Source organism: Nicotiana sylvestris, chromosome 3 (assembly GCF_000393655.2).
Source record: "Nicotiana sylvestris chromosome 3, ASM39365v2, whole genome shotgun sequence".
NCBI classification, from domain to species: domain Eukaryota; kingdom Viridiplantae; phylum Streptophyta; class Magnoliopsida; order Solanales; family Solanaceae; genus Nicotiana; species Nicotiana sylvestris.
Window position 1 is genome coordinate 114,143,632 of NC_091059.1, and position 21,521 is coordinate 114,165,152.

Consider the following 21,521-nt stretch of genomic DNA (forward strand, 5'->3'; position numbering starts at 1 on the left):
ACGGTCAAGTAAATCGTGCCCGCGTAAGCCACCTCAAGCTTAATACAAGCCTTTTTGCGCTCACAATCTTATATGTTACGTAAATAAATAAAATAAAGTTTCTACCTTGCATTTTTGCTTCTTAAAAGTATCCAGCCTAAGGGCTATTCCTACCCGAAAAGTATCGAGCCCAAGGTCCACTCTTATCCCATCCCAAAGGGCTACCCCCACTCGGGGACTACCGTCCGAGACAAGTTCATACGACTCGGGTTATCAAAACCCGGAGGCACAGAACCTATGAGGTTGTGCCTAAACATATAAGGCTACGGCCACCCTAAAAAATGGCTTGGAGACGTCCGAAGCCCGTAATCAAAACATAAGGCCTTCAACAAAATTCTAAACATGTTCAAAGGTTGCCCTCGGCAAAGATATAGTCTAAAAATATTTAAACAAGCATCTTAGGGAAAACATATGGTCACTTCGAGCTTCAATAAGCTCAAGAAAAAATTGCATCAAGGACAAGTCTTATTCGGACCTTCAAAAAATGACTTATTACTACGTTCAAATTATGTGCTAAGGCATTAGAAAAATTTGCAATTGTAAAAAGATGCTGAAGATAATAGACTTGAAAATTGCCAAAAGAAAAAAAATGCATATTCCGGAATATCCTTACAAAGGCCTACCAAAAACGGCCTCGACAAAATATATGTACAAGATACAAAAAACAAAAACAAAAACAAAAATAACCCTAAGGCATCTACGCCTGATCTTCATCCCGACCCATCATCAGCACCGTCGGGGCCTTCAGATTCTTCAGAGCCCTCTTCATCTTCGGGATCAACTAGCTTCTTGGCCTTGACCTCAAGTTTTTTTGCCTCCTCGATCTCGGCAGATAGGTCGAAGCCTCGGGCATGGATCTCTTCGAGGGTCTTCCTCCGAGATAACCACTTCACGTACTCGGTAGTGGTCTTCAGGTGGGCCTCAGCTGCTTCGACATCGGCCCTATACTGGGCCACCATCTCTTCAGCATGGGCAGAGGTTGTGCACATTTGAGCCTTTATAGCATCACATTTATTACCGAGGGCATCTCGCTCTGCCAAAGTCAAGCTCAATTGCGATCGAAGTTCATCGTTGAGCTGGACTGCTTATCGACTTTCTCTTTCACCACTCAAAATTGAACCTCTACCGATGCCAGCTGTGCCTGGGCAGTTTCCTTCTCTAAAGCCAGCCAATCCATTTTGCTCTTCCAAACATCGGTCATGGGTTGGACCTCATTCATTTTAGCTCGGAGTTGGTTGATCTGGTCAATCTTCTCCTGAACCTGCGAGGTTTGGTCGTTAGTTTCCATGGCTAAGTCTTCATTGCTAATCTCAAAAGCCTTTACCTTTTCGACCAGATCGACATATTCCCGCCTCAGGTTTGAAGCCTCCCTCTGAGCCTCGTCCAGCTCGGCTTGAATGCCCTTGATGGCCCTTTCGTAGTTCTCGCTAAGGAGCTTGTACATATCTTTTTTCTCAGAAAGCTCCTTGACCTCAAGCTCGGGCTGGTTAACCTCAATCTAGTACTGAAGAAATCTTTCATGATGAAGTACCAAGGCCTACAAAAGGGTAAAATAAATAAGATATGAGAAATATCAAGAATTAAGTCAAAGTTCGGAAAAATGTAATGATGCCTTACCCGATTCAGCGCCTGCTGCATCTCGTTGAATAGGCACGGCACGTCCACCTCATTCATTTTAGCCTGGTCTTCTTCGATCACTAGGTGTCGGAGGTAGATCGCTACTCCTACGGGAGCAGAAAGAAACCGGGCATTATCCGGGACATTGATGCTTATCGACCTCTTACGGCCGGGATCCACACTTGGGGCGGAGAACTGGTTGATTAACTTTGGGTTTGAGGTTAGCCCAACAGCTTCTTAAGATAGATCTTTTCTCGGCACTTCCAGGTCACCCATCCCGGAAAAGTCCTCCAAGGAGGACGAGTCCATGCCATCAAAAAAGGAATGAAGGGGATCGTCCACGCCATGAGCCCCTTAGTTAGATTTCTCCTTCCTTTCTTGGGCCTCCTCGAGCATAGACTCGGTATGGGAGGGCGTCCCTGAGATATCAATTACGACGGGCACTTCCTTTGGTGTAGAGCTGGCATCTAGGGAAGTTTCAACCCGGGGATCCGCATGGGCTTTCTGAGCTGGAGGGGGGTCGGCCTCATGAGTCTCCCCCTCGGATGCATCCCAGTCCCTGGTATAGATCATCTCATGGACTGCGGAGATAGAGTCATCCTCCGTCTCGTCCCTAAGTCGGAGGAGGGTGTCAGAGGTAGGCACCCAAGAATTGGAGCCCCTCTCGGGCTTGCAGAGCACCCGCTTCTTTGATTTCTTCACCTAGGAGCCCGGGGAGCCCGAGGTTTTTCTTTTCCTCCGTGGTAGCAGTGGATGGATCAACAGACGGGGGCACATCTTCATCCCCTTCCGAAGGCCTAAGTTCAGTGGTCTTAGACAAACCTGCATCAACAAAGAAGGAAGAAGAGTTAGCAAAATAAAGGGTGTAGGTATAGTGTTGGCTACTCAGAAAGAGGCCTTACCATGAGAATAGGCCTCCTATCGGCCCTTCGATAGTCTGCGCCATGTGCGCTTGAAGTAGGACATATGAGTGCAGATGCCCACAATCCACTCCTTTAACCGGGGGACCGCATTCGGAACCCGGGCAACAGCTGCATAGCCACAAACATGAATGAGAAGATAGAAATGAAATAAGAAGAAATTTTGATGTTGAAAGAAGGAGTTGTATTTACGAGATGAATTCCATTTCTCAAGGAATGGCATGTATTTTGGGGGGATCAAATCCTCAGTCATCACTCGGACAAAATGTCCATGCCAGCCAGCCCTAGTCTCGGTCTTCATCGATACTGAAGAAAGGGGCCTTGCTGGCCCGATGTGTAATCTTGATTAGTCCCCCTCGGAACATCTGGGGACTATATAATCGGAGCAGGTGGTCGATCGCGAATCGACAAGATTCGATCTTGTTCATGAAATATCGAAGGAGGGTCACGATCCTCCATAGTGATGGATGGATTTGCTCGAGTCATACCTTGTACCTCTTGCAAAAATCTAGGACGATCGGGTCCAGCTGGCCCAATGTGAAGGGATAATTATAAACACTTAAGTACCCATCCACATAGGTAGTGACGGCGTCCTCGGGCTCGGGGACTACTACATCCTTGCCTTCCCAATGGCAGTCCTTACGAACTATGAGAAGGAATGATCGACTCCAACCCTACACCACAATATAATGGCGAGGAGTGGTCGATACAGCTTTTACCCGAAAGGTCTGGATCGAATCCACAGAGAGTTAATATTGGATTGGAATCGGGTTTCTATCCAATCTAGCTATGTGTGTTGTTCTTAATTGCACTTCTAAACATGATTGGAGTTGTTTCTATTCTAATTTTAATGCTAAGAATTGCTGAAAATAAACTAAGTACAATATTTTTGAAAGGGTTTTCTGTAGTGATAAAAGGCACTAGGGAAGTAACTTACACCTAGGCGAGTATCTAATAGGATCTAAAATTTAGGACAAGCTTGTTATATTTGGGGTCGCGATATAACCTTTGCACATAGCTACTCACTATATACCTCTCGGTAGTTTGAGTGACTTTGCCCTAATTGGCTTTCTCAAGCCCAATTGGGTATTCAAACAATTCAAGAAAAATTGGCTCAAGTCGGGTATTACTATCTCTAGGTTTAACCCTTTAATTGGGGGTATCAATCTCTTGAGTGCACCCCAATTCCTTGTTAGCCTGAATTTTCTAGACTTAGGCCCTCTTTCTAAAGAGGAGCCTAAGTCACAAAGGCATGAATTAGTGTTTGCAACCACCAATTCTACAATTAAAGCATGAAACAAGCTAAATATCACTAACCCATAAACAAATAAGCCCTAAAATAGAAGACCCATAAAATACTCACACTAGGGTTGGGTCACAACCCTAGTTAATGGGTTTAGCTACTCATAATCAAGGAAGAAATCAAAGATGGAGATGAAATATAAGCCATAAAAAGTAATTACAAGAGTAAAATCTAAGATTAATTACTAAAGATGTTCTAAAATTACTCAAAAAAGCAAAAACTGGTTGTTCACGGGCTCCACCAAACGACAGATGCCCTAAAAATCTGAAAAAGATCTATTTATACACAGCTGAAATTATGGAAGTTTCGCTGACAGCGTAAAATTGAGTGCCTCAGCGTTGGGACTTCCGCGGCCGCGTTAAAGCAAGCGCGGACCGCATTTCTTCTCTTTTGAGCTTGATCTGGACTTAATTCTGTTGGGAAAAAAATTAACCGCCTCAGCATAGTCTTCAACCGTGGCCGCGAATTACGTTCGCGAACTGCACTTTTCATTTGAGCCCAAATCGCCAGTCCTCTGATTCTAACTTTCGCCATCAGCGAAATATGGACCGTGGCCGCTTCAAGTAGTTCCACTGTCGTGCAATTTTACCGTGGGAAGTGGTGTCTGTTGAGCCCAAAAGTGATTTATCTGAACCTCAATCCGGTGAGAGCATAAATATGGTCGCCTCAACGGTTCAACTTCTGCGGCCGCAGTATTTCTTTGTTGTCAGCGCTTTTAGCTCAGCTTTGGACTTATGCAGGTTTCACTCCTTTATGAACTTGTTAGGACTTTCTTGCCTCATTTTGACCAAACACTGCAAACAAGCACAATAAGTTAGTTTTTGGGAATACTTCTACACATTTTCTATCCAAAACCTAAGCAAAAAGGAGCATAAGATAGGCTAAAATCCCTAGTTATCAAGGACGTCCTCGATCACAGAGCATATATATCTTGAATCGCCTTTGCCCTGGTCCTGTTTGCAAGAAGACTTCTCGACCTTGAAGTTATCTGCAATTGAGCATCCCCCGGGGACAAACGTCGACAAAGGAGGCTTGGAGGTTGGTTCGTTAGCAGCCACATCGAAGCTGTTTCGAAGGCAACTACCTCATGGTTTACCGATTCAGTATCAGTAGAAGGTTGAGAAGATGAAGAGGCAACTTATTGAGGAACGGCTTTCGATGTTTTGCCATTGTCATCTGGGGGATGTTTGAAAATTTGAGAAATAAACACGAAGTTTTGGAAAAATGGGTTTTGAAGATGAAGAACAGGGTATGAAGATTTGAAGAAATTTTGGGTAGAAATCTTGAGATTGCTATGAAGATTGAAGAACGGGGATGAAGATATGAAGATTTGAGGAAGGTTTTGACAATGGTTGGAAGGTTTGAAGATAGCGGTTTGATCGGAAAGTAGAAAAAGGACAAAGGAATGAGGCTTTTATAAGGAAACAGTTGATGCTTCGCATTCGGAGGCTACCTGTCGGTAAGCAACACGTGTCCTGAACCAAAACGATATGATTGGTGGGACGTTTTGGTTCCTCGTTGTAACGTGCGAAGGAAGGAACCGGAGTCATCTGTCAGTTCCCATCGTTTCGGCAAGCCTACTCTTTGAGAAACGAGGGGACTATCTTAATACGGGTAAAACCGAGCTCGCTGCATGACTCGACTTCCCGGTGAACCAAATGAAGCAGGAACATGACCGTAATGTATCGAAGTCGGAGCGAAGAACCCCTCGTATTAAGGCTCGGGCAAAACACCTGCCCTTGAGGATATGGGGACCATATCCTCGAGGTCTGATTTGAGGATTGAGATTTCGGAGAATATTACCAAGCAGCTGCACACGACTAACAAAGGGTCGTGATGTCCGTGCCTAACCGGATATTACAGCGTGAATCTCGGCTCGTATCGGCATAAAATCAGTCATTGGCGGAACGGAAGATTTTTACCTTTTTTAGAATTGTACATAGGATAAAATTCTCTACTATATAAAGGGGAAAGCTTATTATTCATGGGACACATTGTAACATGCATATCAAGGCAATATACTCTTATTCTTTCTGTTATTCAAATTTTTTACTTTGGTCCATCAGTTCTTTATTAGTGCGAACCCGAGGTCGAAGGTAGGCACTTCATTAAGTTGTTATTGAGTCCGGGATCACTCTCCTTATCGGTTGATAATTTATTACGGCTTGCATCTGCTTAATCTAACGCAATTTATTATTTGTACTGAATTAATTCGCATATCCTTAAAATCGCATATAAATTTAATTATTATCCGTTTTTTAGGGTAAACAGTCAATATTATCAACTATATCTCTAACAAAATAAACAACATACAAGTATTGGTGGCTTTGATAAGTTATAGCATGAATGCCAATTGTAAACATTAATGGAGGCAGCGAGCAACACCTTGTGCTGAGGTAATAAAGGCACCTTTCGTCTTGCAATATCAAGCCTTATGCAAATCAAATTAAGTGATCTACTTGATTTCGATGTCCCAAACTTTAGTTTTCACGTATCTAAATATTAGTGTTAATGTAGAACTTAAATTAAGGTGTAGTATTTTCACTTGTGTCCTCTTCTTTATGATTTCTTGTGAAAATTAATGCAAATAATCAAGGGTATAAAAATTGATTAACCTTTTAATGATATGTTTGTTGTTAGATATTCAGCGTTCTAATATTCGTGCTTTTATAATAATTATAAAATATCGATAAATATAGATGATAGATAGATGTATTCTCGATTTAATTTATAGTTCATTAGATTAATTTGTTTGAATTAATGTAAATTCAAATACAGTCAAACCTCTCTATAACTGCTTTGTTTGCTTCGATTTCTAGCTTTTATAAATAGTTGTTATACATCTATAATATCATTTGACTTTTTTAAATAGTATTTGATTGTTATAGACAAAATTATCATAAAAATTATTTTTTTCCTATTTAAATTTTACATATAAAAGACAAAATCATATGTGTTTGACATGATGCTATCTTTATTTTTTAAGGAATAACTTGATGTTTAGATCCCGTATGATATGAATTATTCTAATCAAGGAATCAAATCCCTTACATAAATACTTTAATATGCTGCAAGAAATATTGCATCCAACAAAAGACTTAAATTTTAGTGAGTATTTCTTGAAATCATAAACTTATGCACGATGAGAACAGAAAAGATATGTGCAGATCTTCAAATATTAGAAATTATGCATAATGAAAATTTTTGTGCACTAGAACGAAAGTTTGCTTGCATATCTTTTAATAAAATTAATTGAAATCTTTAATTACTAACATAATATTTTTATGAAAAATTGGTGCATTATAGTTTCAAAATATTTGGTAAAAAATTCTAGACTTATTGTTGGTAGTTATAGAAAGATAATTTTACAAAGAGTGTATTGTTATAAAGATGAATATTATTATTACAGGTAGAAGTTGTTACACAGAGGTAAAATATATAGAAAATTAATTCCAAAAATAATTGGCTTTTATAGCAAAATATTATTATATGAATATTGTTATAAAGAAATCTGACTGCAAATATTTTCCATGTAAAATTTAGAGATCGCAGAAGTATAAATTATTGATGCTTATACTGCTTAGAGATCTAGTTATTTGTGGAGCCCAATATTTTATAGGAAGAATTTTGAAAGGTGGAGAATAAAAGACAAAAAGAAAAAAAAAAGGAAAGTAGAAACTAAAATTACGCCAGTTTTACCAAACTGGGATGGTAATTATGGCAACTTAGGCGTAATTTTACCTAACTAGGATGGTAATTATGGCAACTCGGTATATGACTTCTGTCTCTACTATGAAACCTAAGAGACCCAATTAGAATAGGAAGCTTATGCAGTAGAAACTTATCTACACTACATGTATTAATTAACTATAGTTTAGTTCTCCATGTATTAATTAACTATGGTTTAGTTATCATAACCCTATTATAAACACACGTGTTATGTATTTATTGAATTGGTATAATCAACCCAATACCTAGATTTTTTCCCCTCACTTAATTTATATAAATAGTACTAGCCTACTAATGGCATACCCTTGTTCTCTCTTCCTCTCAGCCATTAATGGGTAACCTTTTAGGTTTGTGTAGTTTTAGGTTTTAAATCTTATTATGGAACTTTGGAAGCCAAAACATGAAATTCTACTTCAGGTAAGTTGTTCATTTTCTTGATGTTATGAAGTTCTTTAGTTTTCCTTGAGTTTATATGCACGTGTAAGAATATATGTGGGCATAACCTTGTTAATTTATGATCATGAGGGTACTTCAAGAACATTGAGCACCTAGAGCTAAATTTTAATAAGATACCTTAAACTTAAATTATTCATACTTTATAGTTTACATATCCGAATTCTGATAAATAATAAAAAATATACTATTATGATTTAAAAATATATATAAAAAAAATACTACAAGACATATTGGATCACTTGTCTTGTTATCATCTCTGCACTCTGCTTGCTTCGAACACTTAATTCCTCTCTTGCCAGATATAATAGATGCAATAAGCCATAGCCATTATGTATATCTCAGGTGTGGCACTCTTCCCCTTTATTTGAGATCCTGTCTACTCTATTTTATTTTGCAAAGTCTAGTATTTCTGCCATTGCAGCAATCTTAAGTAAACATATAATAAGCAACTGATAGAATCGGTCAAGGCCAAAGTCATTAAGTCAATGGCTTTAGGCCTCCAAATTAGTGAGGCCTTATTTTTCTAATAGTGAATTTTATATTTAATTTTTTGAAAAAGTAATGAACGTTTTAAGATAGAAAATATAAGATCTTTATATAAAAAATGATTAAATAATGTCATTTAGTAATGTATATTTCATCATCAATATACTCTCTTTTTTTCAGTCTCATATTAAAATTAATACTTTGTACATTCTTTTCTTTTCCATATTAAACTGTCTATTCTCTCAAAAACAACACAAAGAATATTGAATAGATTAAATTGCACATACTTTTCTATTCTTTCTCCAAGTTTTTAGCGTCAGAGCAATGAAAGTATATTTTGATATTAAGTAATGCAGGTTCTAGAATCATGCTTTATTGTTTTCAATGTCTATTATCTTTTTCTTTTAATTTGACATTTGTTATTTTTACCTAATATAGGTACTGTTTTTATATTATCTATCACTTTAGAGTTTAAATGTCACCTAGAAAATATCAATGAGATAACTTAATCTCACACGCACAAAAAAGAAAAACCAAGATTGAAACGTTAATACAACATCAACATGGAGCTCCTTGACATACTGTTTCAGAAAAAGATTTAATAGATTGACTGTATTGTCAACTGATAAAGATTATTAGAAGAAATTGATTACCAAAAAATTATTAACCACTTTATATCTCAAAGTTTGTAAAATAGACAAACAAATATATAATTCTTAAATATAAGAAAAGACTTGAGGCCTTTAAATAATGTTTGGCTTTAAGCCCCCAATGTATTAAATAGTCCATGGTAACTGGGTTCACAATCAAATATTTATAAATATTAGTAAATTTTTTAATTCATATATAAGATATGTGCAAAAGTTACTGATTATGAGAGCCTACACTTGCTAAGCTGGATCCGCCCTTAAGCATACACTCACAAAAAGATGTGCAATACTGTCATTAACTTCATTCATAAGTAGTTCTTATGAGTATTTTAAAAGTCTTTCTTAGAATCTCGCCAAAGGGCTCGCTCTAGGGTGAGGCCCTTGAGAAACGCCACGTACGGAGGCTTTTTTATTGTTGAACCCAATTATACTTTAGAATGTATCAAAATGCAACTTTTTTAAAAAAAATTTGTAATGATTTTTACTATCTATATTTCGTATTGAAAATATTAGATTTGATTGAACCCGTTGTGTCAATTTTAACAAAATGTGATGCTCTTTCATTTATTGTTTGGATTATTCAAATGTTATAGTGAATTTGTGTCCCATAATAATTTTAATACTATTTTATTATTTATTGCTTATATTAGTATGGAAGATATAGTTTAATCTTATAAATTTGATTTATATTTCCTATTTGTAATGTATTTTTCTTTTTTCATATCATTATCAGTCAACCAGGCGAAGTCATAAACTTTGGAGTTCTCTCAATTGGGCAAAAGCATAAAGTCTAGAGCATTATCAACTGATAGTTTAATTTTAGAGGTATGTCTTGTGTCCTCGTTTTCATCATTTAATATATTAGTCTTAGGATATGTGTGTTGCGCGTTTACCCCACCTCCATAATTAATTTTTGCAAAGCAATAACAATTGCACATTGTATTCCGTATCCATGAGTATTTTTTTAAGCAATATATAATAGTACATTAAAGATTGTATTTGAATTATAAATAAAAATGTAAACTCCTGAAATTGATGAATATTGATCCTATATAGCTAACTCAAGAAAAAAGCAAGGTCAAAACTATGCATTCATTCAACTTAAAATTTGTTCCAGTTTTATAATTTCATCACTTAAAATTCACCCATTATCATGATTTTTTTTAGTGTTTATCAAGAGCACAGCCTATAAAAGTTTAAGAGCTTTTTAAAAAGAAAAAATTAGAAAGCTATTCTCAAGTTCATTGAGAAGATACAAACAGGGTCAGTTAAATGACAAAAGACAAGCTCTTTTGTTTCCTAACCTTCAAGAACGTATATGTTTTATGAAGTTTCGTAGGTTAGGTTTATATATTACTTAATTACTACTCCTATTTTACCATGTAGCTCTATAAGGCAAATTCTAAATATTAGGACCTTTTTAAATAGTAGTTCAAATAAGGAAATTATTATATGTAAAGTTTTAGTTGATTTTAAATCCTAAATTTTAGGAGCAGGAAATATTTAAATTACATTTTTATCCAATGTGAATCTAGTTTTAAAGTATAAAAAAAGGCGAACGACATTTCGCTAAGGGTCTTCGTGCTTTTAATATCGTATAGACTTATACTAGTATTTTATATAAATTAATATTTTACCATGTTGTTTATATATAGAGAGAGTCAAACATCTCTATAACAACCTCATTTGTTTCTTTTTTTACTTTTTATAGTATTGGTTGTTATACACCAATAACAATTTGACATTCAAATCTTATTTGGCTGTTAAAGATAAAAAAAAATTCTTTTATATTCAATGTTACTTTTATTTCTAGAGGAATAGCTTGATGTTTAGACCCCATATGGCATGTATAATACTAATCAAGAAATCAATAACGAGAGAATTGCATATAAGTACAACACATATACATATATTGCAATTGAGTGGCTTAAGGATAATAATCCCGAATATAATTTGAAATTGTATTTATCTCATATTTAATTATGGGTATTAGCTAATTTCGGTACAAGTTTATACCAAAATGATATTATTAGCTATCCCATATAGAAGGTGGGATAGCTAACCTTACGTGATATCCTTAGCTATCACAAACTTAACCAAACGACCCTAAGGGATTGTTTAGCTGGGGAATAAGTTATCCCGGAATTATGATGATGAGATTATAATACAACAACAACAAACTCAGTAAATTCCCACGAGTGGGGTCTGGGGAGGGTAATGTGTACTTGGATCTTATCTCTATCTTAGGAGGGCAGAGAGACTGTTTTCGATAGACCCTCGGCTAGAGAGCAAATGAAAAGAAGCATAGGCCACAAGCAGTAACAACAACAAAAGGAAATTAAGAAATCAAAGCGAAAGATATCAATCAAACAGTAGGTAAAGATAGCAATCTACGAGTAAAAAGGATACCATATCAATACTAATGCTACCGGTTTGAGAAAGAAAGAGCAAAATACTGGACTACCTACTAGCCTTTTACAATAATTCTCGACCTCCACAACCTTCTATCAAGGGACATGTCCTCGGTAATCTCCAGTTGAGCCATGCCTTGCCTAATCACCTCTCCCAATACTTCTTTGGTCTACCTCTACCTCTCATCATACCCTCTATGGCCACCGAACTGGGCCATCAGTGCTTCTCTTCTTCACATGCCCGAACCATCTCAGCCTCACCTCTTGCAAATTATCCTCCGTGGGGGCCACTCCCACCTTTTTTCGAGTAACTTCATTCCTAATCTTATCAAAGCTGGTATGCCCGCACATCCATCTCAATATTCTCATTTCAACTACTTTTATCTTTTGGATATGAGAGCTCTTGACTGGCTAACACGCTGCCCCATACAATATAGTCGGTCTAACCACCATTTTATAGAACTTACCTTTAAGTTTAAGTGGCACATTCTTACCACACAGGACACGGGAAGCGAGTCTTTATTTCATCCATCCTACTCCGATATGATGTGTAACATCCTCATCAATCTCCCTATTTCCTTATATTACTGACCTAAGGTACCTAAAACTTCCTCTCTTGGGAATGACTTGTGTATCAAACCTCACCTCTATGTCCTCTTTTAGGTTTACATCGTTGAACTAGCACTCCAAGTATTTTGTCTTGGTCCTTCTCAACTTGAAACCTTTAGACTCTAGGGTCTACTTCCAAACCTCTAGCCTCTCGTTAATACCACCCTGCATCTCATCAATTAGAACTAGGTCATTAGCAAATAGCATATAGCATGGAACCTCTCCTTAAATGTGTCGCATCAGTGCGTCCATCACCAAGGAAAATAAAACAGGCTAAGAGTTGATCCCTGGTGCTACCTCATCACAAATAAAAAGCGTTTCGAGTGTTCTCCCACTGTCCTCGTCCGGGTCTTAGCACCATCATACATTTTCTTAGTCACCCTAATGTAGGCTATCGGGATCTCTTTAGCCTCCAAGCATCTCCATAGCACCTCTCTTGGGATTTTATCATAAGCTTTTTCTAAGTCAATGAACATCATATTCAAGTCCTTCTTTGTTCCCCTATACTGCTCCACCAATCTCTTCACAAGGTGAATAGCTTCCGTAGTCGAACGACCCGGCATAAAACCGAACTGATTCTCAAAAATAGACGCGCTCCTCCACACCCTCACTTCTACCACCCTCTCCTACACTTTTATTATTTGACTTAGCAGTTTGATACCCCGATAATTATTATAAATTTAGATATCACTCTTGTTCTTGTACAATGGAATCATCGTACTCCACCTCCATTCTTCGGACATCTTCTTCATCCTAAAAATGATGATAAAAACCTAGTTAGCCACTCCAAACCTTCCCTACCCGCATTCTTCCAAAATTCTATAGGGATTTTGTCTAGCTCGGTCGCTCTACCCTTATGCATCTTACGCATATCCCCCATGACCTCCTCCACTCTAATGCGCCTACAATACCCAAAATCTTGATGAATCTCGGAGTGTTCCAAATCACCCACTACAATGTTCCTTTCACCCTCTTCATTCAAGAATTTATAGGAGTACGTCTGCCATCTTCGCCTAATCTGAACCTTTTCCATTAACAATTTGTTTTCCTCATCTTTGATGCACTTAACTTGATCTAGATCACGTGCCTTCCTTTCTCTCACCTTGGCTTAGCCTGTACAACTTCTTGTTCCCGCCTTTAGCCCAAGTTTTTCATTCAAACGTCCAAACTCCATATATTTAGCCGTAGTGACTGCTAACTTCGCCTCCTTCTTAGCCTTCATATACCCTTCCATGTTCGTCATCTTCTCCTCGTCAATGCTCTCTACTAGCTTCACATACGTCGATTTCTTAGCTTTCACTTTTTCCTGTACCTCCTCACACTACCAATACCCATTGTGACCGCCAGAGAAACCTTCGAGACCCCCAACACCTCTCTCGCAGCCACTCTAATACATTCGTTGTCGTGGTCGACATACAACTCGAGTCCCAACTGCTCCTTCAGGCCCCTATAACCAGCAACTTCTCCCCCAACTCTTGAGCTTTATCACTAGTCAAAAGGAACCGTACCTTATCCTATGTTGACCATACTCAGCCCTCATGTTCCTCTTCCTCACGATCTCTAAGTCCATCACCAATCGCCTATCATGAGTCGTGAGTTTCTCACTCGGGATAACCTTGCACCCTTGCATAGTCCTCTATCGCACTTTCGGAGGAGTAGATAATCAATTTGGGTCTTGACCAACGTACTCTGAAAAGTGACCAAGTGTTCCTTCCTCGTCGGGAAACACGAGTTAGTAATCACCAAATCTAAGATTTTAGCACAATTTAACAAAGAAGTTCCTCCTTCGTTTTATCTCCAAAATTGAAGCCACTTGCACACCGTCATAGCCCCAGAGGTCATCCCGATGTAGCCATTGAAATCTCCTTCTATGATAAGCTTATAGGTGAGCGGGATGCCACATACTAACCCGTTAAACTCTTCCTAGAAATACCTCTTTACCACCTCGCCCAAACTCACTTGAGGCGCGTAAGCGCTAACTACGCTTAAAGTAGACCTTCCAACAACCAGCTTAATAGCCATTAGCCTGTCATTCACTCTCCTAACTTTTACCACTAGATCCTTAATTTCTCAATCAACCAAAATACCTACCTCGTTCTTACCCATCTCGCCTCCTATGTACCACGGCTCACTAACTCTATCGAATTTCCCGTCAAAGTACCAATATTCCAGGACCCAACTCTCAGTCTAGAAGTTCCCTTGCCTCCCGCCCCCCGCCCCACTTCCCCAACCCGAGGACATGACCGTATTCTACCATCACTCACCTCAGCCTCTATAATCCAAGGCAAACTAAGCTAGTACTATTAAACTAAAAGAATAAGGTCTAACACTTAAACTCTATTCACTACTTATGGAATACAAATAAGCAAAACAGACAAGCAAGAGATAAACTACGTAAAGACAAAAGCAGGCCAACCGAACTGAAAACAGTAGTCGAAATTAAAGACAATCATGCAATTATTAGCACGGGGCTCGAACTAGAAAGCACTAACCAATTACTAGCAAGAGAACTAGTACGGGTAGGCAATCAAGAATTATGCTATAACTATCGCAAATTATCAATTTAGCACATGGAAGATAGAGATATTGATCGATGAAATGAGGCACCAATTCCCGACAGTGTAGAACCTGGATGGATTGTCGTGAATGCCAAATGGGGCGCTGCAGCAATAACCTTAGTCAATTTCCAGCAGTTCACGTGCTCCACGCGAAGTTGCTGCCTCCAACCTAATCTGACTTCTCGCCGGTGCGTACATCTCACGCTCTATTCCAGTGATGCTGGCAAAGTAGGTACCTGTAAAACAAAAAGAGGGGCCGAAAAGGGAAAAAACAGGAAAGGAAGGAGAGGGGTAGATGGTACGCAACCTCATATCTGGGTCAGTTTTCGGTAGGTTTTCGGCGATACAGTTGGTCACAAGAAAAAAAGGGAGAAAAAAGAATGGGTGGCCTCTGCTGCTATGATAGGCGCTGGTTTAGGGAGAGAAAGAAGATGAAATAAGTTGGGAAGAATAAGGGAATATAAGGAGAGATAGGGAAAGGGAGGAGCGAGAGAGTCAGGAAGAGATAGAAACGGGAGAGCAGAAGAAAACAACGAGGACCAGGGGGAGAGAGAGAGAAAGATGAGGGAGCGGACTTACCTGGTTTTTCGGTGATAAAGCCGTCGGCGGTTGGGAAGTTTGTAAGAGAAAGAGACGTTACAATTTGAGATGAGAGAGAGAAGGAGAGAGAGTGTGTGTTCAATGATGAGATTATAATATGAGAATTAAATAGAGACGAGATTATTTAGTGAATATATTTTTATTGGTAGATATTTGGATCATCGGACTAAAAATAGAATATACCAATATAAAATATGTATTTGGTCTATACTAGATAAAAAGATATAAACTTTGGGGAAGAGTCTTGGAGAATGACATTTTTGTCATTGTAGTGTTTTATTCCAAAATAAGTAGTCTTGGATTTTTATGCCACCCTCAATGTGAGATAGAATAATACTAGAATTAGTGATATAGATTAATCCCGAAATTGTTAATTCAAATTTAAAAATTCAACCAAATACGGAATAAAATAAACTCACATCTAATTCCGAAATTATTATTATCCCACCAACCAGACGACCCCAAACTGCTTTTTGTTCTTTCCCTTAGGAAAAATTGTTAACTTGTCGATTACTCGATTATCCTACACTATTTTCTGCAGAAAAAGCTTAGTTTAACCAATTTATAGTTTGATTAAGAGTATTTTGTGTCAATCAGCTAACTATAACCAATTTTCTAGTAGATGCTTCTATTTCACCTCTTTTTTAGCATTTATTACTAAAAGACCGTTTCCCTCCCAAATCCAAGTTTTCAACTGCCATTTTCAAGGACTTCTAAATTCTGTTCTGGATTCAGGTTTCACTTTCAATACCCTTTAGCCCTAATTTGAATTTCGTTACTCTACCTCGTTGCTTGTAATGTGCTGTTCGTGTAATTATCTTCTTTGTCTTCAAGAATTTTGCTATTTTTCTTTTGCTGTAACATCTTGTTGGTCGATGTTTAACATTAATAATGCCATGTCTTGTTAGTTGTTAATAATCGTGTTCTTCGATTTCCTGCAATATACTTTGGATCCGCCTCTGCCCAAACACCCTATGGGTTCAATTTTAATGTTTTTAACATTGAACCCATTATATTTTTAAAGTTATGGGTTCATATCTATTATTTTTGCAATTTTAATGAATTTTTACATACTAACTTTTACTCCGCATCGAAAGTTATGGGTTCAGTTGAACCCGCCTCTGTGTTTGGGTAAGCTTATAGACTGGTCTAGTGGTGGCAAGATGGTTAAAAGAAAACAATTATCTACTCATATTATCCATTAAGAAATGGGTTGGATAATGAACTTTTAAAACACGGGTCAAATATAGATAAGAATCTAATGGGTTTAACTTTTATATTTGTAAAGCCTCAAATTGGAGGATCCTGAAGTTTAGGAGATTAGGAATTCTCCCAAAAGTGATTATATTCAAGAAGTCATGGATAATATGGATATCCATATTATATGTTGGTTAACCCGTTTTTTATCTGTATTTAATATGCGGGGGTCGGATAACTTATCCGTTTTGTATTACCCGTTCTCGACCCGCCCATATCCAACCTGACCTGCCCGTTTGCCACCCCTATACTGGTCAAAGCATCACCGTCCTAGTGGTCAATGGGAGGTAAACCATGATGTCTCAGATTCTAATCCAAGTGGAGGCAAAAACTATTAGGTCATTTCTTCTCATTTGTCCAAGCCTTGGTGGACGGAGTTAATCAATACCGATGTTAATGGAGGTAGCAGGTACCCAATGGAATAGTCGAGGTCAACTGACTTAAAAGCGCCTTTTGGCTTATTTACACATTTAGTAAACATACAAAAACTTATAAGCCAAGGTCTTCCAATAGTCATAAGTTGGTCACTCCCAACTTATAATTTTTTAGCTTATAAGCACTTTTGGTTTGACTAAGATTTTTATTATTTTATTCTTTACTTACAAAGATGCTTTGAAATTTATTCTTGGTTTTTTAGACATTTTACCAAAAGAATAGCTTATTAGAATTTTTTGTGCCAAACACATCAACTGTTTATTATTAGTTTTCGCATTTCTACCCAAACACATAACTGTTTATTTTACTTAAACGTGCTTATAAGCACTTTATGCTTATCGGCACTTAATACTTATCAGTTATTTATCATTAGTTAACCCAAACGAGCTCTAAGTTCTACGTGCTTTGTAGATGTCTGTGTTAGCGGAAACAAGTCCCTCAAAGATGTTTGGGGAGGGATTACATCAGAGCGTCGGCAATGAGTATCCTAGATCTCCATCCACATTTAAGCGCCTAAAAGTTGATACAACCCGTAAGTTTCCTGAAAATTGTGGTCTGTTTGTTGGTCAAACGAAAGGAAGCAGAATTCAGTGCTACACTGATGCAGAGATCTACCCGGAATTTCCATCCACTTCTAAGAGTGTAAAAGTTGAGGACACATGGAATTATACTGAAATTTCTGGCATGCGTATTCCTCAAACGAATGGACATGGTACTCAATGCCCTGCTGATGCTGAGATCAAAAGTAGTTCTGGAGTTGCTATGAATGTGATTGAGTCAGCCAAGCCTTTAAGAGTTTTTGTGCCAAATACTTTGAATGACAAGCCTGCAAACGAAGTTAGAGAGTCCCTGAATGTGATTGAGTCAGCCAAGCCTTTAAGAGTTTTTGTGCCAAATATTTTGAATGGCAAGCCTGCAAACGAAGTTAGAGAGGCCCTGAAACTTTTTGATGACCTATACTCTAAACTTTTGCGAGAAGATAAAGCAGAGAAACGTGAAGGACAGCCTAAAAGAAATATCATTATAGAGGCAGCAGTGAGTTTGAAGAAACAGAATAAGTGGGTGAATTGTGAGTGGACCTTTGGACATGTTCCCGGAGTTGAAATTGGGGATCAATTCCGGTTTAGGGCAGAACTTGTTGTGATAGGACTACATCGCCACTATATTAAGGGTATCGATTATGTGAATATTAACGGAAAAGATGTTGCAACTGCTGTTGTTGATTCTGGTCGGTACGATAATGAGGCCATATCTTCTCAAACATTCATTTATGTAGGTCAAGGTGGAAATCCAAAAGTTTCTGCTTCGAAAGTAGAAGATCAAAAGCTTGAAGGGGGTAATCTTGCCTTGAAGAACTCCATGGACTTGGGATATCCGGTGAGGGTTATTGGTAGTCGACAAAGAGTAAAGGATCAAAAGAGTGATATAAGATACATTTACGAAGGGCTTTACACTGTGACAAAGTGTTCGCAAGAAAGAGGTCCAACTGGAAAATTTATTTTCAAGTTTGAACAGAAAAGAAATTCTGCCCAATCAAAACTTACTTGTGAACTAGTGTCACAGCCAGCAAATTTAGGCAAGGTAAATCACTTACGTCAAAATGTTAATAAGGCAACAAAATCAGTTATGCAGTTTGTGCAGCGGGAGATTGTTGTGGACTATGATATCTCGCAAGGAAAGGAGAAGATACCGATCCCTGCTGTCAATGCAATCGATGATGAGAGACCCCCACCATTCACTTACATTACCAAAATGCAGTATCCAGATTGGTATTACATCTCTATGCCTCAAGGTTGCAGTTGCACAAGTGGATGCTCGGATTCTGAGCAATGCTCTTGTGCTTCTAGGAACGGAGGTGAGATTCAATTCAACACAAGAGGCTCTATTATTAGAGCAAAGCCTCTTGTTTACGAGTGTGGTCCATCTTGCAAATGCCCTCCTTCTTGCAAAAATAGAGTTAGCCAACATGGTCCACGGTACCACTTGGAGGTTTTCAAGACCGAATCAAGAGGATGGGGCTTGAGGTCGAGGGACTATGTATCATCTGGAAGTTTTATTTGTGAATATGTTGGGGAGTTACTTGATGAAAAAGAAGCCGAAAAAAGAATAGATCATGATGAGTACTTGTTTGATGTTGGCAACTATGATGAAGAAACCCCCAAAAGGAATAAAAAGTTCGAAGTTGAGTCAAATTCTTTTCAGAGGAAGGATGAAGATGGCTTTACCCTTGATGCAGCAAGATATGGGAACGTTGGAAGATTTATCAACCATAGCTGCTCACCAAACCTTTATGCTCAAAATGTCATGTATGACCACGGTGATAGGAGAGTACCTCACATAATGTTTTTCGCTTCCAAGAGTATTGCTCCAATAGAGGAGCTTACTTATGACTATAACTACCAGATTGATCAGGTTTATGATGCAAATGGCAATCTGAAGAAAAAGAATTGTAAATGTGGTTCTCGTAAGTGCTCGGGTAGAATGTATTAAAGAGGTACTCGTGTAAGTCTATTCGTTTGTACTTTGATATTTCAAGTACGATTTTATATTTGTGTGCACTTCCATGTCATGTCAACTTTTCGATTCCTTGCTATTCCATTTACATCTACTATGTGAACGTTGATATCTTGTAACCTGCATTATGCTTAATTTCCGATCTTCTATAGCTTTTGTTTGGTCTTGAATGCTATAGTAGAATAACTTAGATGGTTGTATAACCACATGACGGTATTAACACTTATTCATCGTCTTACTTTTAGACTTGCTGAATTAAGGCTTACCACCCTTGACCATCCTTAAAAGAAACATTTATCTGAACTGCAAATGTCTATTTTTCTATCAAGTAGTGAACTTATACCGATTGCTCCATTACATTCTTTTGCCATTGCAACTCACAGGTAAAATTCTTCATTGAGTTAACACGAAATGATTGTTTAGTTTATGTGTTTTGCTGATTCTCTTTAGTTCCTGTCATGTATACTGATGGGTGTGGGTGAGGGATCCATACCTGATCTGGTCAATCGATTTTGGGTACTTTGGCCAAATTACATAGACAATCGGGACAGATACAATGATATCTAAAATCAACACAAAAGGTAGGGTGAAACTGAAGAAAATGGAATACCTTGTATGTAGAAATTTTTATGTCGATCATTTTCGAAATTTTTATGTCGATCATTTTCCTTTTATCTCCTTCTCGGATATAGGCACCGTGTAAGTCTTCCACATAATATCTCATAATTAAGGCATACTTTATAACTATTTTTAGATATTTGAATTATTTTAGCTTAATCCTTCCACCTGGATCTGTAACCACGAATCTTAAAATTTAGATCATGAAGGATCTGACCTTTAGATTCACACTCGTATTGGACACTCCACCCGAGTCCAAGTAGATATCTACAGCTTGATATTCCAAACTACTGATCAGTGGATGGGCTTTAACTTCTTATTGAATGAAAGAACATGCCCACCTTCTGATTCCTTTAGAAGGAATGCAAAATGAAGTTGGGATTGCACTGGGTTTTTTGTTGTTGTTGTTGTTGTTGCAAATTGAAGTTGCTCCAATTCACGTAGCATATTTTCCATGCAAGATGCTTGCTTTAGTTAGTTATCTGATGCAAATGGTGGACTAAGTTTCCTGATTTCTTTTTTCCACGTAGAAATGTGAATTTTATTGTTGTATTTCAGCTGTAAGGTGAAATATGCTGCTATTCACTGCCTTTTGCTGAACAATCTCTTCGATTCAAAACAGTGTGACCAATACCAGCATATCACATGGATGTTTAAGGAAACTGAACTTTGAATATTACAATTTTTAGTGCACTTATAGCATGAGCTTCATCTAGTCCGGCTTTCATGGATTTCAACTTAGCTCTTGCCTCTGACGTTGAGACTGTTCTTGGTGTTGATTATTAAACTGATTTGTTTACAACTTCTTTTAGTTCCTGTAATTCTTTTTTCCCTTTTTTGGTGTATAAATGTTCTGATCAACCAAACTTATTTTCAATAGGCGTAACCAATCTCAAGTTCAAATAAAGGAGAAGGATTGCGGAAGGTTGAAGGCAGCGTAGAAGTAGTTGAACTAAGGTGAATCATCTTATTTCTTGTAGGTTAAGTGCGAGATATAGAGAAAATTTTTGGTGGCTAACAGTAAATTCATATAGCTATAGCTGATCTCAAATTTGTTTGGGGTTGAGGCACAATTATTCTATTTTTATTAATGAATGTCCTGGTCAAGAAATACTGGCACTCAGAGACGGAGCCAGAATTTGAAGCTTATGGGTTCGGCTTCGCAATCTTTTTAAGTTACTGGGTTCTAAATTATATATTTATACATATTCAATGAATTTTTTAAGAAAAATATAAAGTATGACAAAAGTTACTGGGTTCGGTCGAACCCGCATTCGGTATTGTAGCTCCGCCACTGCCGGCACTGTTAGGATACTATT

The 21,521-nt window shown here is 37.8% G+C and overlaps 1 protein-coding gene across 3 annotated transcripts; it reads left to right on the plus strand.

Moving 5' to 3' along the window:
* Positions 1-7,943: 7,943 nt before the first annotated feature.
* LOC104235452 (histone-lysine N-methyltransferase, H3 lysine-9 specific SUVH5-like) lies at positions 7,944-21,222 on the plus strand. Of its 3 annotated transcripts, XM_070170952.1 has the most exons (4): positions 7,944-8,025; positions 9,934-10,025; positions 17,482-19,572; positions 21,083-21,222. In XM_070170952.1, the coding sequence occupies exon 3, from the start codon at positions 17,482-17,484 to the stop codon at positions 19,558-19,560; it is 2,079 nt and encodes a 692-aa protein (XP_070027053.1). In that variant the 5' UTR covers positions 7,944-8,025; positions 9,934-10,025; the 3' UTR covers positions 19,561-19,572; positions 21,083-21,222. The 3 variants fall into 3 exon arrangements, with proteins under 3 accessions (XP_070027053.1, XP_009787520.1, XP_009787522.1); XM_009789218.2 differs by lacking the exons at positions 7,944-8,025; positions 9,934-10,025 and adding an exon at positions 15,790-16,113; XM_009789220.2 differs by lacking the exons at positions 7,944-8,025; positions 9,934-10,025 and adding an exon at positions 15,790-16,113 and having other exon boundaries at positions 17,482-19,564.
* Positions 21,223-21,521: the final 299 nt, after the last annotated feature.

Bases quoted from the DNA above. Each gene is read 5' to 3' on its own strand.
- LOC104235452 (XM_070170952.1), top strand. From the start codon at position 17,482: ATGTCTGTGTTAGCGGAAACAAGTCCCTCAAAGATGTTTGGGGAGGGA.